Source organism: Rhamphochromis sp. 'chilingali', assembly GCF_963969265.1.
Source record: "Rhamphochromis sp. 'chilingali' genome assembly, chromosome: 5".
Classification (NCBI taxonomy): Eukaryota; Metazoa; Chordata; class Actinopteri; order Cichliformes; family Cichlidae; genus Rhamphochromis; species Rhamphochromis sp. 'chilingali'.
The window spans coordinates 2,533,984-2,559,184 of NC_137932.1; the positions used below are offsets into that span (position 1 = coordinate 2,533,984).

The following is a 25,201-nucleotide window of genomic DNA, read 5'->3' on the forward strand; positions in this document are numbered from 1 at the left end:
TGCTTCGTCTCATTAGGAGGTAGACTTTTTAATTTGGCCTATCGTGAGTCAGATTAAAACCTAGTTCCATCAGGCCTGACTCGTGGCAGCTTGTAGGTGCTGTACGGACAAATCAAACATTTTGAAATGCACTCGCGGATTGATTGAAATCATTTGAATCAATTACCCCAATATAATGACACATTAATCATAAAATTGCTCTGATTGCACGGTAATGACAAGCCACGGCGCTGTTAATCACCGTGAAATGAAATCATAAATCGACTTATTTGCCTTCCTCCAAAACTGAGCATCTCGCAGCACTCACGCATTTCTGCACGTGGCGCTTTCTTTAGCTTGAACCGACAATTCTGTAAATGCACGCAGAGGACTGTGAGGCATCTCACGGGATTCGCTCTATTGGCCCTCTCGTGGAACCCGCGTGGGATTAAGGGGGGGGGGGGGGGGGGGGGGGGGGGGGGGGGGCAAGGTGAGGTTTCAACAGTTTTGGTTTCAACACGGAGACAACACAAGCACAAGACGAGCACGCACGCACAGCGGACAACACAGGCTGGTTTGGCAGACGCAGACGGAGCACTGACAGAGACAGCAGGCACGAGCACGAACACGGGACGCCTCGGAGGGAGGAGCTGCCGCTGCTGGGGGCAGACCCCCCCCTCCCCTCAGCACGCACACGCTGACATGTAGAAGCCGAGTGGAGGGACGTATGGGTGGGAAAAAGAAGCAGAGCGTAAAAATGGACGCCAATCATATCCACGCTGAAGCAGGGGATGGTTGGAGGAGAGGGTTACTGGTTAGTCTACAGAGCTGCGGTACAGTCCAGTACAAGAGTGCATGCCACAAATGCCTTCTACTTGGAGCAACAGATAAAATAGAAAAACAGATATACTTTGTGGCAATAAAAGTCTTTTTATGCCATCTGCATTCAAACAGACATGTATATGCAGAAAGGCTAAAAGAAGGTGGGTGGGGTGAGACAGGATGGAGGGGGTGGGGTCGGGGTAACGCTCGGAAGGGGCGACAGGGGGGAGTCATTCTCACACACAACTTTCTTGAGACAGAATGGGGTTGCCTGCACAAGGCCAAAAAAGGATGATGGCAAGAAAAGATTTTGTTGCCGTTCATTTCCCTATGTTGTATCGAAAATGTGCTGAGGTGGGGGGAGGGATGATCCTTTAGAAGCCATATGGCACAAAATAAACAAATAAAACACAAAACTTGATGAGGAGGAGAACTTTGACTTTTCCAACCACCAAAAGTTCATGCGGCACAAGATGAGGCAAAAAACGGGAGGAGCGGCTCTATCCTTGCTTGGATGATGGACGACGGATGATGAGGAGGACGCCAAAGAAACGATAAGAGTGATGATAATAATAAAAGAAAAGCAAACGAAAACTGAAAACAACCACAACAACAAAACAAGGAAAGTAAAAGCAGCCCGCACCCAACCCTCCCAGGCCCCAAAGGAAAGCAAAAAGAAGACAAGAACGAAAGAAAAGAAAAACACAAACCCAGCAGCTGGGTCCAAATCGATACAGAGGAGAGATGTTCATATGTGCATCACACGAGAAAAAAAGGAAAAGAAACCCAACATCATGTCATACAACTGTTCATACGACTGGAAGCGGAGGGGGAGGTGGGGGCGAGGAATGAGGATATGAATTTCTGTGTCCACATGATGGGATGTACGGTATGTTTGCGTAAGTGTGTGTATGTTGCCACTATATGAGGGGAGGGTACCGTGTTCTCTCAGCAAAAGCTTCTTGCGCTTCACTTGACTGCACTTTCACTTTTCTTTTTTTTTGAGAATACTTGGGTTTGAGGTTTTAATGGTCTGAAGAGATACAAAAATAAATAAATTGAAACATGTGAGCTGCGTGCCCATTCGATTTCAATAATCTCTGCCTTTACCCAAGCAACTCACGCTAGATAAGGCACCTAAAATGCTGCAAGGAAATGGCTTTTTCCCCCCAGCCACATCAAAAAGCCATAAGACCTAAATGTGGTCATAATTTCAAGAAAACAAACGCCATCAGCGAGCGATAGACGACTTCTTTTCTCAGACTGGGGGAGAAATGGTTAAATCCGTTACAACGGAAAGGCCCGATTTTCCCTAAGAACAAAATAAACGCTCGATCGTCCACAACCGCAGACGTGGAAGGGCAACACGGCGGTGGCGTATTATTAGCTGTGAAAAGTGGACATATGCTCGGTGTTAAGCTGAGCTGTGTTTCGCCAGATTAGCGCAGCGTCAATTAGCCGGCTGTGATGGTATTTTGAAGGACACTGAAGCAATCAAATAGCCGGAGCTGTTAATGATTTCCAGAGCGCCTAAGGGGAGCTGCTTTTCAAATAGTGAGCCAGTTTCAATACAGCTCACAGTCTTTGCTTTGCTCCGCGTTATTAGGAATCCGTGCCAACAGCTCCTGGGCAGGAGCGTGATTGACAGCTGCTTATTCGACTCATCCAAACCCAAGTTGCCTCAAAAATAACCATTCCTTTTAAATCTGCGGCATTATTTCCAGCTCTGTTGTTATTTTCCACTGAGTGAGTGTCTTATCACTTTGATCTAATCACAAAGTGATATGTGCGTGTTTGTGTGTGTGTGTGTGTCAAGGGAGGGAGGGAAGAGAGACGATGCGCACAGAAATTCGAGGATATCTGTTCTCTATTAGAATGTTTCAGGTAAGGCAAGCCTCCGACGAAGGAAACAGAGGTACAAACAAGAGAAGAAGAAGGAGTAGGGAGGAAGAGGCTCTGTTGCAGTTAGTCTGCTACATATCACAGTATCTAGGCTGAAAGCATCTTTGTTCTCGAAAGAATCTCAAAATGTATCCTCTGTCAAGAGAGACGCACACACGCACAGCAAGAGGAAATCAACCAAGTACAGGACAGATACATTTTGAAGCATCAGTGCGGGCGACATGGGGCTTGATACTAATTTCGTACTTTGTTGAGTAAAGCTTTGCTCTCAGCTGAACGCCGAGAGAACAAAATTAGTATCAACGCGTCGTCATGTCTGCAACCAGTGGCCCCATAGCTAAGTGTAACTTGTTTCAGAGATGAAAGGCGTGAGCTTTAACACGTCCCGGCAGGAAGCTGTGTGCATTTACTTATACACAGTACAAGCTCCGAGTGGGACTTCCTACAGCAGAGCATGCCGAGGGTGTAGAAAGTGCATTCTTACTGCTTTCGCCCGTCTCCAAAAAGTGTTCTTTAAACTTTTGGCAGACACTGAGGACCCCGTTGTGCTTACTATGGCTACTTTTTCTGGGTGGGAGGGGGAAAGTGGGCGTTTTTTTTTAAGTTACACTTGAAGCTCCCATGGGACATGATGCTAAGGGAGGAGAAGCTCCTCGGTAGCAACTCAAAGAAAGATAAGGAGAAATAGACCAGGTTTCAGAGCAAGCACAACTCGACACACTCATCCCACCTGCATGTCCGGAGTCGCACTCTTCCAGGTCCTCGTCGTCGCTGGAGCACTCTGCTGATGAAACAATGTCATCTGTCGTCTGCGGAGAAAGACACACAAACACGCACACGAACACAAACACAGAAGAAATTGTGGTTAGGCCAGGGGCAGCGCGAGCGAGTCCTCAGCCACTCAAGGATATCTCTGCACGCGCAGACTTCTCTCGCCTGTCCTTCGGCTTCCATATATCACTTGGAGTCAATCATATTTCACAGCGTTTATCATTCTTCGCTTTATGTGCTTTCCACCTCCGCAGATAATTGTTTTCCTTCACCCTCCGCACTCTGCCTCCGATTATTTATCGCCCCTCCCCTCCATCGCCCGCAATCAATGGACGCACTAAGCCCACACAGATCAGCAGCGTCCCCGGCCCCTGATTTGTGCTAAAGGGTGCAGGAGGAGGGATGGGGATGGGGTGGCACACGTTACACCGCCCGGCCCGGCGATGGATTATCTGCACCCTCCAGTTCCCACAATTCTGATTTATCCCTCCCACCCGACCAACCCTTCCCTTCCCCTTTTCTCTTTCCTTTTTTTTTTCCAGGTCGACCCGTCGAGGACAGAAGCAGGAGGGAGGGAGAGGGTTGTATTTCAGTGGCAGCGCGCTGGGCAGCCGGCGTTTATTAGAATGAATCAGCGGGGCGATAAAATAAGCCCTGTCACCAAGCAGGGTTATGAAATCAGAGTGCTGATTGAGTTTTCCAGTCCTGGCCAAGGGTGTGGGGCTCTAAATATCATTGAGTTTGACAGACTAATGAAACGCGCCCCCATGCTTGTGCCGCTCGCTTTCAACGGCGCCCAGAAAAAGCCGTCCACTTCCCACTGTATGCTGATGTGCAGCACACGCGTGTCTGCAAAAGCTCACACAGGAGGCAGATTTTTCGCTGTTTTTTTTGTTTGTTTTTCCTAATGTCTGCTATGATTATGCATGATGGGCTGTGCTGTTTTCTCTATCAGCACATTTGATAATGTGTTAATGTGCGTTTTTGCTGGTATGCTTAATGCACCACATTATGTACTGTACTCCACCAAGAGGAGGCAAAAAAGCAATGTGGGGGTGGGGGGGATGCTTTAAACTAAATTGCTGTAAAATATAGCCCCTTGGTAAACATGACATTATTTATTGAAGCCACATTACGGGCGTAAAAGTCTTGGTTATTGCTGAAAGAGGGTTATTGCTTGTTATTATGATAGCAGCAGATGTGGGAGGCAGGGACACAGAGAGAGAGAGAGAGATGAAAAATCCGAGCCACTTCAAAGTCTGTTCTAGCAATTTCAGCCCCGAGACCATCACGCCATAACCCGGCATCGACTGAAAACACTGCCTTTCTCTCGTCCATTCATGCCGATGGCGGCAGCGTCTCCGCTATTTTCACTGCTTTGGATGCGCTTGCTTCACGGAGCCTTGCACGCCCATGTGCGTCTCCAAAATGCTACGTTTTAGTTAAACAGATCACACCAATTTGTGCGCAGCTACCCACACGCACGAAGACTCTCAGGCAGCTACTTGGCATTCAGTTAGATGCAGCGGGTACTGTGGTGTTTCTTAGAAGTTCTTGCTGAGGGTCATTGTTTTTTTTACCTGCTGTTTTGGAGAAAGTAGTCCTGCATTAGGCTGGCTCGAGCAAGCGGACGCCGTTTGGTCGAACACGTGATGGGGCTCCTAACATTAGCCTTAAAGATGACGTGAAATCTAGGCTTCGTTTGCTGTGAGATGTCTACATGTTCTCCTCTGCTCCTGTGTGAGTTTTCTTCCACAGCCCAAAGGCATGCACATTAGGTTAACTTGTAGTGGATATAAGGTGCTGTATGAGTGTAAGGGTAAATGCAGATTGTTCTCTAAAGTGCGATATAAATTCCAGCTAATTTCCATTTCCATGTGACCGAGGGAAATCAGCGTGATTTGATCTCAAAAAAGCAAAATATAAAAATTTTGTAACCTCAATTTGCTGCCGAGCATCCACCAAACACTGAAGAACTACAGAGAGGAAATGACAGAAATGAGATTATGAAACAGGATTACAAGGAAATGAAAGATCACAATGAGGTGACTTATTACCAATTGCTGGTTGGCTTTTAGATCACTTCGGGCTTCCTGTTATCTGAGTGAATACAATAGAAATAAGGGCTTGGGAAATGAATACTTGCAGTGGGTAACACTTCAGTACTAGTTTTGGTGTCACAGATTCTACAGGTCACTGCAAAAGTCTCCAGACTTTCAAAGAAGTCTTGACCAACTTTACCAAGCTTTCAAAACCTTTTCACTCATTTTCAGGTCTCCTACCTTTGTTAAGCTACTTAACTTATAAAATCAAACATAAAACGGTACCTAAGTCAAGGGAAGAGTTAGGTCGCTAGAGCCTCGTGTCTCCACATCACAGCCAACTTTAGTAAAGAACCGATTTTAAATTGTATCTTTAGGCGCTTTGTTACCTGCAGCCTGTTAGAAAAACACAGCATTTATCCCCATTTCAAGAAGTCGTTCTGAAGCTTGAGATGGGCAGTAATCTGTTACAAGTAATTGGTTACTGTAATCAGATTACTTTTTTCAAGTAACAAGTAATGTAAGGGATTTCTAATGCAAAAAAGTAATTAGATTACTGTTACTTTCCCTTAAAGTAACTCACATCTGTGAGAGTGTCTCATGACAATGACGTAAGCGTGTGCGACGTGCGTGGCAGCAACAGACGTGTGCGGATCAACAATGGATAACATGGAGTGAAGGAGAGACGGTGCAGCGACGTGGACGTCCTCACATTACTTTGAGTTTTAGTCTGTAAGAAGTGACAAAAACAGCGTCCGCTGTTCACTCTGCGCAGGAAGAAAACTTCTTTCTACAGCGAAAAATTTAACTAAATCTGAGCGAGCACGCTGCCACGGGAATGTGTTTTACTTGCATTAATTTGAAAGAGTGTAAACACAAAACATTTTATTTTGTGTGCTGGAACATGCAGAACATAAGTTTAAATGTTAAAGAATTTCTTCAAGTCAAAGACTGTTGCAATAATTGAATTTTTGCTCGATGCAATGTGCATAAGATTAAAACTAGTAAAACAATTTTTAAAAGAGACTTTTTCATTTGATTCAGTTTTATATGATGGATTATGCAGAAAAATAGAATTGGGCTGAAAGGCCTATTGCTTTATTACGTATTCAGGTTGTGTACCATGTTTTTAAAAAGTAACTAAGCAACTAATTAAGTAATCAGTAATTAGTTACTTATTACTTTTTCCAAGTTACTTGACCAACACTGTTCTTAAGGGATGAAAGTAGGAGGCTGAGGTGAGATGGAGTGATGAATCGCTGTCAGTGTTTAAGCAGAGGTCAGGAGAGGAACAGCAGTGAGTGTCGACAGGCATCTGTAAAACACGGTGGAGGCTCTGCTGTGGGTTGTGGTTGTGTTCCAGTCAGGTTTTGGGGATCTTGTCAAAACTGATTTCAGTATCATCAGATTTTGATGAAACAACACCATACGCTTCATTTTTCAGCAGCCCAAACACCCTGTCAGTGCAGTAGTTCCTATTCCTGAAGGCTATAACAATGCAGCTTGTTTAAGAACAGGCTGTGTTCAAGATTATATATATATATATATATATATATATATATATATATATATATATATATATATATATATATATATATATATATATATGTGTATATGCAATAATACTAAGTGCAATAATCCTTTCTGTCATCGTTGTATTTTTACTCAGTTGTATATAGTATTTGTATTTGTATTCTATTTTTATCTTATTGTATATTTATTTTATTTTATTCTACTGTATATAGTATTTTATTTTATTCTATTCTGTACAGCTGTGTACTGTATTTATTCTTATTGTATTCTAATTTTTGCCTCATAACTTTTGCACTGTCCACTTCCTGCTGTGACAAAACAAATTTCCCACGTGTGGGACTAATAAAGGTTATCTTATCTTATTAAATACAGGTGTACCAAATATTGACTTTCAAGCACAGTGGAGTTGTACATAATGTTTTGCCCTATATACTGTATTTCCATTTACATGTTACCATAAATCACTGCATTTCCCATTTTTCCAGCAAAATATAAAGAAATGAGGAGTGGCTCAAAGGTTTTGCACACAGCTGTGTAAAAATACCTTTGACAACCTTAACTGCAGTATAATAAAGTGTCTTCAAATGGCAAGCCTCTCAGCCCCAAGGTAAGCCCAAGTAACATCTCTTGATGTGTCGGCATCCAGAGGCCAGAACTCTGCCAGCAACTCAGTAAAAAAGAAAAAACCATATGTACTTCACATTTTATCCTCTCCACATTAAAGAGCCTCGCGTAGTGTAAAAGTCCCAATGAAAAGGCAGGAGGACACACTCCATTCAACGGAGTCACTTTGCATATGACTACATCCTCAAACTCAAAGTAAGAGACCCTTGCACTGAAGCGACTTTGATTCCACTCTAAGATGAATGAAAGAGTTTTTTTTTTTTAAAAAAGGTGACGTGTAGATCCACTAGTTGTGTGGCTTTCCGCAAACATACAACGTATCTCAGTCGTCACAGCGGTTCGGAGTGAAGCACTTGTCATGTGGGGCTTTTTACACATCTGGACTAATGCAGAAGCAATCAAGTGTCACACGGAGCTCGCAGTCTTCTCACGGCCGTCCGGAGGGGAGAACGGCGTATGGCGCTCCACTCACAGAGTGGAAAAGGCATAGACTTCATGTGTGTGCACTGATGGGAGCTTACAGCGGGGTATAGCATAATGATTTGGTTGGCCAGCGGGACTACAAAAACTGATTTCACAGCTGGCAAAATCCAATTCTCTGGCTAAATCTCCATAACATAGAGTGGGATATATTTTGGCAGTGAGGCATTTTCTTTTTTTGGTCTAATTATTCTCAACAAACATCCTCATCATTTTTAAGAGTCTTGGTTGTGGGATTTACGGCCCACATTGTTTCACGTGTGGGGAAATTTGGAAATGCTCGTGCCCGCTACTTCCTGTGTGTGAAGAAAGCGTATTCTGCACAATGACTTCAGTACATAAAACGGCCGTTTTCATCACGCTCGATTATGCCGATTAGCGTGCCTTCGACTGACGCTGAAATTCCCGACTCCACCAACAAACACCACGGCCTAATCAATAGCCAGACTTCATTAAAGCAGCTCTTACCGCCGACCACCACAGAGCACATCAACTAAAAGGATCGCCCCGGCGATCGATAAAGATAGACAGCCTCCTTGGGAGACGAGTCTCAAAAAGTGACAGTTTCAGTTTCAAAAGTAGCGCCACCGACACAAACAGAATGCAGAGTCTGCAAAGAAACCGGGCGTCTGTCTCTACAAAGTTCCTCTGGTGTTTAATCATGAATCCTGTGATGTGAATCCGCCAGCAGCGGTGCAGAGGCCATTATCAGGCCAAGCTGCAATTACTTCTGCAAGCGAATGGAGAGCATGCTACATCACCAGTCGGGCTTGACCTCGGGAGTGAACAAAGAGGATGCAAGATTGATTAGCAATAAACGCGAAGCTGGGAAAGCAACATTTTCATTAAAAACTTCTTCAGCAGCAGAATAAAAAAGCTACACCTGCTCAGACTACATTTTTTCTTAATTTGGGAATTAAGATTATCTGAACATGAGGCCTGAATGAAACGATACGCAGACCCCCCCCCTACACTCCCCCGTGGACATTTAAAAACCCCTTTGCTTTGCGCTGATTCACAGTTGCTTTTCTGGCAGTGAGGAAATCCTTTCTGAAAGTGATTCAGTGCGAGAGATAAGGAGCAAAATCTAAAATTCTCTCTCATTGCAAGAACCTATTTCAGTCAGACAGCTCCGGTTTCAAATGATGTATTGCCGCAGCAGAATGCAGTCAGAGTTTTGTGTCTAGGCTCTGAGCTCATCACTCCCCACAAATACCCAACATATAGAAACTGGGGAGCGATACGTAAATATCCACCCCGGATCTTAAAGGGGGGATGACGCGGTGGTTGGAGGGGCCAAAACACCAGGCAGGGCCACAGCAGGACTGACACGACGGGCAGTTTTATAGCTTAAATAAGCCAAGGTGTGAGGCATTTCTCCCATTATCAGCCTTTAAATGTACTTCATATGAAGATGTTTTCCCTTACTGGTCTCTGCCATCTACTGAAACACATGTGGTTCTGTTTTAATGAATCAAGCTGTTCACATAGTCTGAATAAAGCCTTATGTTTTACACGCGTTATTTGCAAGTCTAACACAACCTGCAGAGGTGTGTTAGACTTGCACTATCTTCCTTCGTTCTATTTATGCGCATAATTAGAGCGATTGTGTATTGGGTTTCGAGTTCTGCCAAAACATCAGTGACCTACTCTCGGTGTTGCGCCTAAATTCGTTCTGTGTAATGCGTCTGGTTTTTCTTTTTTGTTTTGCTACGGGCCTGCGTAGACATCGTGTAACACAAATCAAATGGATATTTTCCAGACTTAAAGCACTGTTGGGTTTGAATTACCTCTTTAGTGTGACAAAACATCAAAACACAAGAGGGAATTTCACTCTAAAGAGTCCACTGGAAGACAACCGCATAAATCTGACAAACTCTGGCGGCTGAAACGGTGAGTCAGCGTAAAGCTGAGTGAGGCCTAGAGTTTGACCCTCATCGCAGTGCTGAAACTGAACATGGCGTTAAATTCAAGTTCTCCTGTAATCCCAGTAGATCAACTGATTTTAATGTCATCCCACATCAGCTGATGGATGCACTCTATTTACATACAGAGTAGGGCTGAACGATATATCGCATTTGCGATAATATCGCGACATGATCAAGTGCAATTTTCTAACCGCAAAGACTGCGATTATACTCTGGACATGTCCAAATTCATGGGCTGCATCCTCCTGAGGCCGCATTTGTAGACCGATTACGTCACAGCGACGCGCCGAAGGCTGTCCAAATTACTACCATATCCCAGAATTCATAGTGCGGCCCAGCCAAACTCCAGTTTCCAGCAATGGCGGCCGCTACTAAGTTTTAAAATTACTCATACTAATCTTTCTGGGTCACAAAATAAACTTTTAACATATTTTCAGGCGAGAAAGTAGTTGTGTAAACATCAAATATCTGCTCGGTTAATCAAGATATCCCATATTTGCAAAAGTGCTTCGACGTTTTCAGAGGCGTCTGCTACCCACCAGCTCGACAGCTAGCCGGGAGCTCGAGGGTTACTGATGCGGCCGAGAACGGCACAACTCCCGGCACATCATTTTCAGATCACCGCGGAGTTTCGCTGCTCGGGTTAAACGTAATATATAAGTCACTTAGACAACCTAAAAATGTTATTGTTGGGCTTTTTTCAGTGTTTTGTTTGTTCGTGAGTAAATCGGTTTGGCTGAGATTAAAGTTATTAGATTAGATAAAATAAAACTTTATTAATCCCCCGGGTGGGTTCCTCCTTGGTTTTCACACAGCTGACTAAACGTCAAACAGAAAACTTATTAAACAGAAGTATGAGACAGTCGAGAATTTACACCAGTGTCTGGTTATATTTTAGATAGCAAGAAGCAGACGGCCGAGTTTATTAAACTCCACCGAGACAGCGGTGACGCTAATCAGAACTAGACCGTCCAATTTCACGCCTTTAAACTTTAAAGGCGTGTTTGTGTGTGTGTTTATACAATTGCTATTATGTTTGCACTTTATGTGTAATGTTACTGACTGCAGAGATCAGTAAGATGTGTGTATTTTTTATTTATTAGTTTTATTTATTTAATATTATTTTTTAATTGAATGACTGTCTAGTAGTTCACAGATGTCGAAAAACTGAGTGTGGTAAAGCCACTGATTTTTTTTATGTGTATTTCTGCAATCTGCACATTGTACTGACTTTCATTTTAATGTTTACACCAGGGTTCCTTGTCAGCACTTTATGCTCAGATGTTTGTAAGCTAAAAATAAACTATTGTGTATGTTCAAATATACTGTTGTGATTGAAGAAGTTAAATAAAAATGTCAGTCATCAATTCATGCATCACCTCATGTCATCATAACAGAGGTCTGTCTTCCAGGAAAGAACAGTTTAAAATTAATGTAATATAGTATTGGCCATACTATATGATGTATTGCTTGTCTTTGTTTAATAATACAGAAGACAAAGACCTTAAAAAATAATCGCATATCGCATCGCAATCGCAATATTGGGGCAAAAAATCGCAATTAGATTATTTTCCATAATCGTTCAGCCCTAATACAGAGCACAGGAGCCCAACCCAGGAGCCCTCGCAGGCCGAAGATGAGACACCAGAAGAGTCTCAGAATGCCAACAAAAAGAAAGAAAACATCAAGAATCCCACTGAAGTTAAGGCGTTCATCGCAACAGGTGATTCACATGTTCCACATCCAATATTTAGTGACCGACCAGCTAATGAAAAATTGTCTGGGATTAAACTGGACCATGGTATATGGCTGCTGTATACCTGCAAGCCACTTTGCAACCCACCTTAACCCTTTAAAGCCGGCCGGAGCGGACACGCTCCGTTTTGCGTAACTATTTTTAAATCCCGGCAGCACTGCAAACACGTAAGCTAGCGCAATAATTTTTTTTGCATATGAAACCGGAGGAGTTGTACTTACATCTTATGCCATCAGCTTGTCCTCGGTCACAGTTTCCTTCCACATATAGCTTTGCAAAAACTGCATAAAAAGCACTTGCAGCAACAAAAACATAATATTCCAGAAACACGCTTTGCCGATCCGATCAGCTGTTTGTATCACTTCCTACGTCCATCAGCGCGAACTATCGCATGTCCTCCATGACCTGCCCGAAACCGGAAGTGACGTCATTTCGCGGAAATGTAGTTTTTTACCATCAGGACCTTATGAGCCTATACTGGTGTTTTTAAAAGTTATGTTTGACTTTATGACTTTCTGTGTCGTTTCTGGGATGCTTAGGACTCATATTGCACTGCTGGAAATAGTTTATTTTGATGCATATGCTGTTTTTTTTGCAAATTTGCACTATAATATTTATTTTCGTTTTTCCTGCAGTATATAAATATTGGTGTATTTCAAAAATAAAACTATGAAGACACTTAAAATAAATTTCCTGTGGTGGGAAACTATTTTGTGCAACTTTTTTGTATTTACAGTTTTTAGGGATAAGCCTCTTAAATTTCTCTAACTAGAAATATATGTTAATAAAAACAAAAATGATTTTACATTTTTTTGTAGTTTATTGCACTTTTTTTTTTGCAATTTATGTAATGCACTTAATGCATATATATCATTAAAATTTGGGCTATAATGGTTGTATTGATGTATAGCAACTTGAAATGCTCCCAAAAATGGCTCCACAGCATGTAAAAATATAATATAAGCTCTGGCGGACTTGGTTCTATGGTTGGTCTTAAAGGGTTAATCAACGTCATTGGTGTCTGCTATATTCTGTGCTTTTCATGAGTGCGAGTGGCAGAGCATAGCGGTTCAGACTGGAGCCACATTAGGCAGGGGTGTCTACAGGCCCAGTATAAAGAAGAGCAACGTATTGAAAGAACTGGCATGTCAGGACATATGGACACGAGATTATTGTTTTAAGATAGAATTCTTAAATTCTTAAATAATAGCAGCAGTAGCGCTGCTGGCTGCCAGGCTCTGATACATCAAGTAGATAAATGCGGCTGGTGTCTGACAGATTTCTTCCAGAGTCAAATCAAATCCACTTTTCAATACAGAAAAAAAGCTCAGCTTTTCTTTCTCCTAGAGTCCAGTCGTTGTTGTTGAGAAATAAAGTGTGCAACTGCATAAATAAAAGGATGCAGGGATCAAATTATTTTTACCACTGTGCATAACCGCTGAATCGTTCTGTCTAATAAAGTGCCGGCAGGAACCAAAGTGCATTCTCACCATCTCTTCACACCTGTGCCAGATAATAAATATGAGTGAACTCAGTTCAGCGGCGAGCTTAAACCCACTACTCGCCATTTACAGCCCTGCCGCGAGTCAGTTCTCCGACTATGGACCTTGATGGTGAACGAAACATCGTGCGCCTGAATCTGTCTATGCGGCACAGATAAAGAGGGAAGCAGAACATGAAACATCAGCACAGCGCTGATGTTAAACAGGCTCAACAATGCTGTGCTTCATTCTGGGAAAAATGCCACACAGTGAGATAATAACCAACTATTTCTAAAGTTTCGTGCGCTGACAGCCAACGTCTGAGGGGTCGCGCTAATTAAGCAGTGAATGATTCAACTTGGGGGAAAAAAACTCGTCAAATACATGGATGGTAACAAGAGCAGCTGCTGCATCTGCGGCCGTGGCTACGGTTGAATATTCTACTGAGCATGACAGTGATTTGAACGGTCACATCAAAGCAATGGTTCGCGCTCAGCGAGGGAAAAGGAAGACACAATGTACTGGGACTGCTGTCTATAGTTTTCCCCTGGGTCAGTAATATCAGAGTAAAGGCTAAAGCTCAGCCACGGCCCCGGGTTACAAACACAACGTGAAATATGAGCACGAGCAGTGCTGCGTCTCGGAGAGGCGCTGGATCCACATGCTTAAGTACAGTACGCGAGACAAAGCGTGAGGGGAGGGGTGCGGGAGGCTTGCTCCTGAACACAACATAGTCTTATCATAACAAATGACCTTCACACAGCTCGGGCCCAGAGGCTGAAGGAAACACTGAGAAACGAAGCCTTTTGAGAATTAGAGAAGAGACACCACATTATAGAGCCACATTACAACGCTGCTATCAAACCCAGTTTGGTTTATTTACAATGCCGCCGTGCCCGGTGGCTAAAGTTGATTTTCTTTGTACTAATGGGAATAAACCCCAAACAAATCAATTTTCCTTGAGCGCCTCATCCTGGCAGCCAGTAGCAACAGATACCCAATGTGGCTGCACGTTCAGAGATCAAAGGGATGACGCAAAAAAGGCAAGGGCAAATCAAAGACACAATTCAAAGCAGTTTCTTTTCCCCCCATGGTCAGCTTGGATACATACATATACATTAGGGGTGCAACGATACACAAAATTCACGGTTCGATATTTTTTCGATACAAAAAAAAAATGTTCATGCCTTTTTAATTTGTCATTTATTAAAATTATAAATATATATTTTAACTCAAAAGTACAGTTTTTAAATTTAATGTTGCTGAAACAACAAAGTAATAAAAAAAATTAATCTATCTGATCGAGAAATCACTCATCTTTGGAAAAGAGAGTTTATTACAGAGAAATGGCTCTTTCAAAATAAAAGCTATACTATACGCTTCTTCTGGGCTATATTCTCAGCAGCATATTAAACATATCAGGTCCCCATAAGGAGAATCCTGTGCTAACGGCTGTCTAAATGACTCGGGTAAAGTTTGTAGCATGTGTGCTTGTTGTTTTTGTCTGCTTCCACTTGTCTTTGCACTAGGATGATGTCGTTGTAAATGTGCAGTCATATTCGTTGTGTTCCCACTAGTGCTGTCAGCGTTAATCTGAAATGACGTTAACGCCATAACGCGGCAAATCTCCGTTAACGACCTACCGCGGATCGCCCCGTGCGTGGGGCTGGACGGCGTCAACACGTTAACGAGCTAACTGCGCTAACGCACTAGCTCCCACCCATGTAATTGAGCATTGCATGGCACATCCAACATACTGTTTTACTTTAGTCCATGACTCGCTTACCTTCAGGGTCATACGTCACATGAAAACCAAAATAGTTCCAAACGCCAGATCTGAATGAGGGTGGGGGAGGTTCAATTTGCCATGTTGCAAGGAGAGCTTAGCTTCTGTCTCACTAGCTTGCCCTGCGCTCAGTGAATCTGCGTTCGACTACTCCGCCTAGGCTGCACTGTCGAGCGCAGATTCACTGAGCGCTCAACACAGACAGCATCGTCAGAAGGAAAGTTGATAAAATAAATTAAAAATTTTGTATTGTTCATACATATGCATACCGAACCGAAAGCACTTTCTGCCACTTTCTGAGCCACTTCTCTCATATCTATATCTATATATATCTATATATTAGGGGTGCAACGATATTCGTATCGATATTGAACCGTTCGATACAGTGCTTTCGGTTCGGTACGCATATGTATCGAACAATACAACATTTGTAATTTATTTTATCAACTTTCCTTCTGACGATGCTGTCTGTGTTGAGCGCTCAGTGAATCTGGGTTCGACTACTCCGCCTAGGCTGCACTGTCCAGCGCAGATCCACTGAGCGCTCCACACAGACAGCATCGTCAGAAGGAAGAGCGCAGGGCAAGCTAGCGAGACAGAAGTTAAGCTCTCCTTACAACATGGACCTCCCCCACTCTCATTCAGATCTGGCGTTTGGAATTATTTTGGTTTTCATGTGACGTATGACCCTGAAGGTAAGCGAGTCATGGACTAAAGTAAAACAGTATGTTGGATGTGCCATGCAATGCTCAATTACATTGGTGTGAACTAGTGTGTTAGCGCAGTTAGCTCGTTAACGTGTTGGCCGTCTAGCCCCACGCACGGAGCGATCGGCGGTAGCTCGTTAACGGAGATTTGCCGTGTTGTGGCGTTAAGGTCATTTCAACGAGATTAACCTGAAAGCACTAGTGGGAACACAACGAATATGACTGCACATTTACGCCGACATCATCCTAGTGCAAAGACAAAAACAACAAGCATGCTACTAACTTTAGCCGAGTCATTTAGACAGCTGTTAGCACATGATTCTCCTTATATGTTTAATATGCTGCTGAGAATATAGCCCAGAAGAAGCGGATAGTATAGCTTTTATTTTGGAAAGAGCCATTTCTCTGTAATAAACTCTCTTTTCCAAAGATGAGTGATTCCTCAATCAGATACAGGGCTTGCAATATCGTTAGCCCGACATCCCGGAGCTAGCGATTTTTTCAGTCGGGCTACCAAAATCTATCTCTGCCCTGCCCGTTGGGCTATTGTAGGAAAAATATATGTCAATGCTTTTGCATTCTTTCAGAAATGTAGCTGGGTAATTATGTCATTGGCATCGGTGAGCCACTGTCAATATGTGACATATTGAAGTCGCGTTTGAATTTGCGCTTGTTTTTTGCTTTCACTTTGCAATCGTGCGAACTGTGTATAGAGAGCGACAGCACTGATCTGTGAGTGATGATAATTTGTGCACCAATTCCTCTGACATCGTCTTATTAATCGTTAGCTTACTATGCAAACATGACAAGTGAAATCTCCCGCAGCAAGCTTAAACATGTGAGAGGTTGATCGCGCAGAGATTCGCTGAAATTATGTGAGTGCGTGTGTAAAAGCATTTCAGTTCTGCTGAGCCAAATAAGACAGGTCAGGGTGAAGAAGTGACAGCCAAAGAAAAGCTTACCACAAAACGGAGAAGTTATGACAAATCAGACTATAAGGCAAAAAGAAAGTGCAGCTTTATGGTTTCATGGACAAAAGAATTTCTGTGGCTGCGATATGACGAGCTAAATAACCAGGGCTGCACATAAGTGGTCCGCAGGTGCGCATTCGCTGTCAAAATAAAAAACACGCACAAGGGTTAGGGTTAAATTTAAAAACTGTACTTTTGAGTTAAAATATATATTTATAATTTTAATAAATGACAAATTAAAAATGCATGAACATTTTTTTGTATCGAAAAAATATCGAACCGTGACACCAAAGTATCGAACCGAACCGAACCGTGAATTTTGTGTATCGTTGCACCCCTACTATATATATCTATATATCTATATCTATATAGATATATATATATAGAGAGATATATATGAGAGAAGTGGCTCAGAAAGTGGCAGAAATCACAGGTCGCACAAACTGCTCTCTCTTCTATCTCACTGGTTCCCATCGCCCTCGTACCAAAACAAGATAGTCATCTCGACGGTGGAAGCTTCGCCTATTGACGGCTGCCCGATGTGTGCGTTATCATGTCCGATCTAGGCTTTGACAGGCTGACAAGGGAGAGGCTTGTATTACAAGTGGGAATCAATGGCACCAGGCCATATCCCTATCAATAGTCTGCCACAACTCTTTTTGCTTCTGCTCTGTGACAGATAAGCTGCTTTATCCAGGAAAAAAAAGCACAGCACAGAAGCATGTTATAAATATCACACAGCGGTGAACCTGGTCTGATATTCCATCAGTTTGTCTTCATTAGTAATCAAACTGCTGGAGAAGGAAAGCAAAAACAAATAGCACTAAAATATAGTTTACAAACGTCAGTGAAATGAGCTCTGAGAACAGAAGTCACATGCTAAATGGTTTGCTAGATCTAATATTGATATTTCAAATGACCACCCTTGGTGGGCCTTTCTTAGTGCCCCCCTACAGTCAGCACATTTTTTCTTCTTCCCAAGTGTATGGAGAAATGGATAGGAGGCAAGAGGAGAGCAGAGGTGGGGAACAGCTGGAAAGGTAGAGGGAAAAAAGGAAAGAAAATTCATTTAATTTGTTCCCCGTTACTGCGGCGGGCTGGTTTCAGCAGAATGGGTTATGTGCCGAGTATTTCTCTTTTTCTCAAGGACCTGCCTTTGTACACAGAGCAGTGAGCGTTGCTGGCTCACAGCAAACTCTAATTGCCCTGAGGCCATAGGCAGCCACTTTCAAACAGGGTCATTCATCTTCCCATGAAAAGGAAATGGTCTTTGGCCCCGATCCTTAATCACCCCCCTGGTGCAGCGCGCAAGGTCATCAGGGAAGCCCTGTGACAAACACGCTCGCCCGCATGCATGTATGCAGACAAATGCGGAAACAAAGCCGCCGGAAGGCAGAGGGTGGGCACGAGAGAGGAAGGGGCAGAAGATCTGAGGTGAGCGGGCAGGATGCGTGGAGAAATTTCTCCTCTCTATGCAAGTCCCTGCCGTCCTCAGGTGAAATTGTAGCAGCGATTTTGGGTCAGAGTTACGGTTTGTGTTACCAATTGTGGTTCTCAGTTCAAAGTGGAAGTGAGGAATTCGTGTGGATGTGGTGTCGAGCTTCGCTGAAAGCTGTGACCGAAGAAAAAAGCTGGGAGAAGATGAGAGTGTGTGCATGTGTGTGAGTGGAGTCAGGACAGAAATGGGAAAGGCTTCATTTTATCGAGGTTCACGAGACACTGGGACCGCTCAACAGAACTAACTTCAAACCAGGTTGTGTTGCATAATGCACAGTTAAAACAAGATCACTTTGTCTTTTTTCAAAGTAAGTTAATTAATTTAAGCCCTCAGTTATTCCCTGACACTCACTGTTGACTTGAATTTAATATTTCAGCAATTTTATTTATACAGCACCAAATCACAACAGCAGCTGCCTCAACGTGCTTTATGTTGCAATGATACAGAGGAACATCCCAACTATGAGAAGACCCCCTATGAGCAAATACTCGGTGACAGTGGGAAGGAAAAACTTCCTTCTAACAGGAAGAAACTTGCAGCAGAACCAGGCTGGGGAGGAGCAGCCATCTGCTGCGACCCGTAGGGGCGAGGGAGACAGGACAAGAGGCGCTCTGTGGGAGAGAGCCAGAGGTGAATAATAACTAATGATTAAATGCACGTGTAAGCACACAGAGAGTGAAGGAGAAACACTGTGCATCATGGGAAACTCCAGCAGCCTAGGCCTTTTACTGCATAGCTAACGGAGGGTTCAGGCTCACCTCATCCAGGCAGTAAATTTCCTTGACGAGTTTTTACTTGAGGTTTTTATGAATCTGGACGGTTATTCCACGACCACTTGTTGACTGCCTGGTTTATAAAATACCAGAAAATTGCTAACAATGCTCATCACATCATCATCAGCGTTCATCATTTCCCAGAACCCAAGCTGACTTATTTATTTCTGCTTATGAATGAAAAAAGAAGACTCTCTGCTTGTTAATAATGAAAGTACTGAGGTTCATTTTAAAATAAAAGCCTGTTTATTAAAACATGGATCAACCGGAGTTCTCTGCTCTGCGATGACAACTCGGGCCATGTCCTCGAGGAACAGCTGCTTGTGTTTTATCAAGACTGTTGCAGCACTCTTCTTATTTCTTTCTGATCATTAACTCAAAAACAGCAAATTTACTGTTAAACCCCCGAAACACAACACAAAGTCTCCACTTTGCATTTTTCATTTTCCAGCTACCAAACTGGTTATCGCACTTGTTGCCAATCAATTAATTTAGTACATTTTAAGTCCACATTAATCACACCGTGTCACAGGCTGGGTCTCTGACCCAGCGCTCTGAGTTCATGTTTGTATTTGTCTCATTTTGTTATGTGATTTAGTTTGTGTTATTTCCTATCTGCCTTTAGTTTAGGCAGTTATTGTTCCTGGGTTTTCTATGTTTTGGGGTTTTGTATTTATTCATCACATATTAGGTCTGTTAAGTTGTGTTGTCATGTTTTAGTTTTAGTATTTCCTGTTTTATTCTGACAATGTCATGTGTTCTTTGTTTATTGTATTTAGCTTTCCTCTCCTGGTCCTGTCATTAGGTTTATGTCTGTCAGCTGTTTCCCCCATGTGTCTCCACCTCCCCTGATCACCTCATGTATGTATTTAAGCCCTTTGTTTTCTGCATGCCATTGTCAGGTCGTCTGCTCATCCATGTCTCCTCTCCAGGTACCCATGTCAGTTCACTATGGTTAAGGTTTTTCATGTTTTGTTATTAGTTCACCCAGTTTAGGTTATTGTTTAGTTTTCACCGATGCCCTATTATTTTGTACCCTCGTTGCTAACCTCAATAAACGGCTTGTTTTGTTAATCCACACCACGTTTTGGTCTGCGTTTGAGTCCTCCTCTGCAACACATACGGTCTGCCCCAGTCAGACCGTGACACACCGGGCTTGAATCCAGGATGACGTGATTACGACAGCTCTGCAGCGAGATCATTTAAAAGAGGAGCAAACATCTGTTCTTGTCTCGAGTTCTGTGTTCACTGTCGGAATTTCAAGTGCCGCCAAATGTTCGCCATTTTTAATGGAAGCGCGTTGCTTCATTCTTTTGCCTAATTTTATTCTCCGCACATGCATTTTTAAGTTTAACACTTGCTGCTGTGCAGAATATCCTTCTAACGTCTCTGCCTTCATTGTGTATTGATGCGGTCTTGATGTCCTCTTGGGCTCCGTCTTATTAAATCATGAATATACATATTTTAACGAGGCTCGCAGTAAATCTAATCACATTACTGAGAAATTTAATTCTGGATGAGTCTTCTTAATCCAGGCTTTTCACAGTGATCTGCAACTTCCGTTTCATCCTGTGCAAAACACCAGTGAGTTTAACAGCTTAAGACCTCTATAACATTATAGCTGTACTGGTGTCTCACGAGTCTCATATCATCCCAAAGCATGACTGGCTAAAGCTTGGTAGGCTTGTATTTTCAGCTTTATAAGAAAAACTCAGCTGACCTCATCAGCTGGAAGAAAACAATAAGTAGGACGACGCCTTCAGCTGAGAAGGTGTGGAGCAGCTGGTGCGGGACTTTGCTCTTTCGTCTTGTCGACTACATTTTGGTCTCCTCTTTCATTTCATTACAGTACTTTTCAAAGTCAGAGGCTTTTATGACTTCACAGCTGTAAATCAATGGAGGCATCATGTAATTGCTGTTGCCGGCAGTTTATGACGTCCCGTATTAGCCCGCGATCCCTTTTGGTTTCAGTACTTAATGAGCACAAACCAAATTAAGCGTTTGATTTTGCCCCGTTTTTGAAGATGAAAGTTGAAACATAATCACTAACCAACAGAGAAATTACTCCAAATATTCTGTACGTCGGAGCCCTCTCACAGTGTCGTATACATGCTCGCACACACGTAAGGATGACTACCCGTCCTTATAATTATCCCCGACTCGCTACTATTAAAAGCAACAGGTTTGGTTGGACTTTGCACAGACTCTCGGTGGTCACAGAGGAGAAATATCGCTGGGCTTTGCTAACAGCTCAGCTGAGCAATGAAACAGAACACATTATTGCTCCGCAACATCAAAGGCTTTGTCTGTGTGATACATATTTAATTAAATCCTACTGCCGCTCACAGACACACGGTGGTATCTGCACGCACAGATACAGCAGTGCTGCGTATATACATCTAGTCTCTCTCTCCGTCGTTCGCAGACATAAACTCCAGAGCGTATCACAGGCTGGCTGCAAATGTAGTCACACTGCAGCAGTGTGTGTAGATCCTTTATTCCTGGGAATAAAGTTACCAGGCCTGTGAATACGCCTGTAACTTAAGCCTTAACTGCACCTGAAAAAAAATGGTGTTGCTATAGTAACACTTAAAAAAAAATACATGCAATAACCAGTGTCTGTTTTGTGTTTAATAAAATATCTCTTTGACCTTTCTTATTGTAAAGACAGAAGGCGGCGTTTTAACAGGAAAGTGGGACCTTCATGAATATAAAGTTAAACTTTTAGAATAGTTTTGTTCCCAGAACTGTTGTGCTGAGAAAAAGTTAATTAAAAGCCACAAAGAGTGCAGCGTGGGATCTCACAGCAACCTCGCAGTTTTAAAAAAAGGGTTTAAAAAGCAGGATTTAATATCGAGTGCTCCATCGTGACCATTCAAGCACGCTGGGAGAGATGACCGTAATAAGAAGGAGAATATGGATTTGTGATGTTATGCTTGGAATAACTATTCAAGATGACTCAGGCATCTGTAACCGATCATCCTTTGCCTAAAACGATTGGTTAAAGTTATCTGTCAGGACAAACATAGACTAAAGAAGACTGTCCCCACGTGCCTGTGAGGAAAGCAAGAGTAGAGTGGTTGGACCCCGAATCAGTTATGACAGATATGACTCTAAGTCAGAAACAGAATGAATGGAGCCGGCATGGAGGTGGGCTGGACAGCAACTTACAGAAGAGCAGCAGCGGTTGGGAGGCTGGGTCCTCTGAGCTTCTCCCTTATTTCCCAAACTGTCCCCACAGCCGATAGATCTGCATGTTTGATGTGGCACCAATTTTACGCCCTATTCCCTTTGTGATGAAAGCCTCCCATTTATCCAGGTTTGGGACTGGCACCAGGAGTACGCTAGCTTATGAACCAACCAAAGCTGGGTTCTGTGTCCCCTCTCTGGTCTCAAACTGTGGATCTATTTCCGTACAAACCCAATGTGTTAGCAATGGCATTATATCAACATAGGCAGGCTAAAGCAGCTTAAATAAGACACGCCGCAAGTGTTTTATTGTGCAGATGTGCAGGCGGCTATCAGCTGAGCTAAGATCAGTTGATCTTATGCAGCTGTGGCTGAGCTTGACATCATGGCCTGCTTAAATTAGCACTATGGTTGACTAGTGGTTTGCGTATTTGATCATTAACATTCACACACTCAGTAAAAAGAAAGCTTCTTTGGCCTCATAAACATGAAACAGTTTCAGTTGGGTGGTGTCACATTCTTGTCACATTCTTGTCACATTCTTGCTTCAGTTGTAAGTTAAAGTTTTTAGTTGGACATGTGTATCATGTTTTAACCAGTCAGCCATCTCCGGAGGAGCACAGCATGCGGTGAGCCCGTACACCAGCCAGCGCATGTGCTAGATGTCCTGCAGAAACAAACTGCACAACACGTGTGTGTTTGTGTGGGTGTGTAGCTGCTATGTGTCTCTTTTTTTTGTTTGCCTCTTGGTGTGTGAGTGCCCTGCTGTGACACACACACACACACACACACACACACACACACACACACACACACACACACACACACACACACACACACATTCCCAGGGGATCCAGATAAGATGTGTTATGAGGCATGGGGGACATCCATTACAAAACCTCCCATGGTCCAAAACCCCTGGAGCTAGCTGCTGGTTCTCACACACTGAGAGACAAACTACCTTGAATGCAAACATACACACACACTTGCTCACAAAGAGACAAAAGAAAAAGAAACACAAGATCTGTGGACATAAAACAAATATATTCACACAGAGAGATCTAATAGAAACAGTCTTATGTAGGTGACAAGCACCGAGGGAATTACAGCCGCATGTTGGAAACAAATTCCGGTGACAGAAAAGACAGACAGTCCATGACAGTGCTGAAATGAGGTGGTCATGTTGGTGGTAGGGGGGCATATTTGGTGGCACATGATGAAAAATCTTTGACAACTTTGCTTCAGTGTTTTGACAGTGGATGTGGCCACAGCAGGCCTGAGTGATGTTTTTTATGTGTGCACAGACTTATGCAAATTACAGCAGCTTAATTTGCTTGTGCACGCTGGAAATGTGAGAGACAAAGATTAAGAGATCCTTGTACAAACTCTCTGAGTGTGGGTCTGTGTGTAAGTGTCAGTGTGTGCCTGCCTTAATGAAGCTACACGCGCCAGCATGATCCCCATCAGTCTGCTGTCTCCTAATTGGACCTACACCGAGCAACAAGCGGACCTCCAGCATTCATCTCCAAGAATACACAGTGAGCTGCGGTGCTGTGCAGAGTAGCCAGAGATACCGACAAAGAAAAAAAATTGGAAAAGAAGAGAAGGAATAAAGAAAGAAATCCTAGGAACACCTGCCTACTAGTCTGACCTTTACACAATTACTGGCAAGTGTGGGAAGGTGATCACAGAGACTGACCGGAGAAGTGGAGCGCGCCTGCCTGCTCGTGCTCACACCTGCGCTGCTCTCACACATGAGCAGATGAACACGCTCATCAAACATCATCTAGCGGGCTACCATGTGGAGACACCAGCACGCCACGCAGCGTCTTCCTCCCCACCGCTTGAAGAGAGAATAAATCAGTGATTATCATATAACCCCAGGTGTTCAGCAACATCCCTGATGTAGTTTATCGACAGAGAGATGGAAGCAATTTGAGGAGAGCGGTGAGGAAATGTTGCGATGGAGCTTAGCGAGCAAAACTGTACCCAGCAACAGTGTGAGGTGGATCTGGCTCGTGACCTGTGCTGTATGGATTTCTGTCTTCTGTTTAAGGCTCCACCAAAACACCAAAATGAATCAGAAAACATCAGAATCTGTGTCATTCAACGCAGCGTCACTATAATTGTGGCGTGCGTATCTAAACGCATCAATATAGCAACAACTGCTGCATCTCAGCAGAAAAAAGCCCAATTAAACGACAAACAATTTACCTCTCATTTTCTCGTCTCCTGAGCATCGAGCCTGTTGAAGATGATGGACGGGAGCAATTTCTAGAACACGGCAACAATGCAAATCACTCTCAGTCTCTCTCCCTCAGCCGTTTTCCCTCATGGTACTGTAGATTGCAGCCTCCCATCCTAATTGTTCCCAAACATCTCACGCCGGCAGCGTGAGTTAATTGGGAACGAGAGAAGTTGATCTCCCATGATAGAGAACCTTGCATTAATGAGTATTCCCAAAACGACTATCCGCATTAAATCGGCAAGCGTGAAATGTATTCTTTGGTCCAACAAAATTCGGCAGAGCTGAAGGACTTTGGTAAAGCCTTAAACTGTGCCTCTGTGTGTTTGTTTTGCGATTCTGCATCGGGAATATTCTAGATTACCAGCAAATGTAAGTGAGAGATGTCTAACCCCTTTTAAGAAAGAACTGGCCATGAAGAACTTGCATCATGGAGAATCATTCTTATGCCCAGCTTCATATGTTCTGTCCACAGTATCTCATAACACTATACAACTCTCCCCCAAACCTAGCATGAAGCCAAACTCAAAAAACTCTGATGCACACACACGGTGCTAATGTAAGTCGTGGCTAATGTAACTTTGGGCCACTACACTCAAGCACAGACTGGCAGCGTGCCGTGGAAGCCTGCTAAACTCACTTCATTCTGAAGTCACACTCCCAGATGATAGTGCCGCTCAAAGTTTTCAATTTTGAGACGCTCCATCTGGAGCT

General features: G+C 43.3%; 1 protein-coding gene across 4 annotated transcripts in view; it reads right to left on the reverse strand.

Moving 5' to 3' along the window:
• The window catches only part of nrxn3b (neurexin 3b), a 346,499-nt gene that overhangs the window by 9,874 nt on the left and 311,424 nt on the right, over positions 1 to 25,201 (reverse strand). For all 4 annotated transcript variants that reach the window (XM_080883239.1, XM_080883238.1, XM_080883237.1 and 1 more), the window contains one exon: positions 3,434 to 3,512. In XM_080883239.1, coding sequence (XP_080739365.1) covers positions 3,434 to 3,512 — 79 coding nt within the window. The remainder of the gene's footprint in view (positions 1 to 3,433; positions 3,513 to 25,201) is intronic.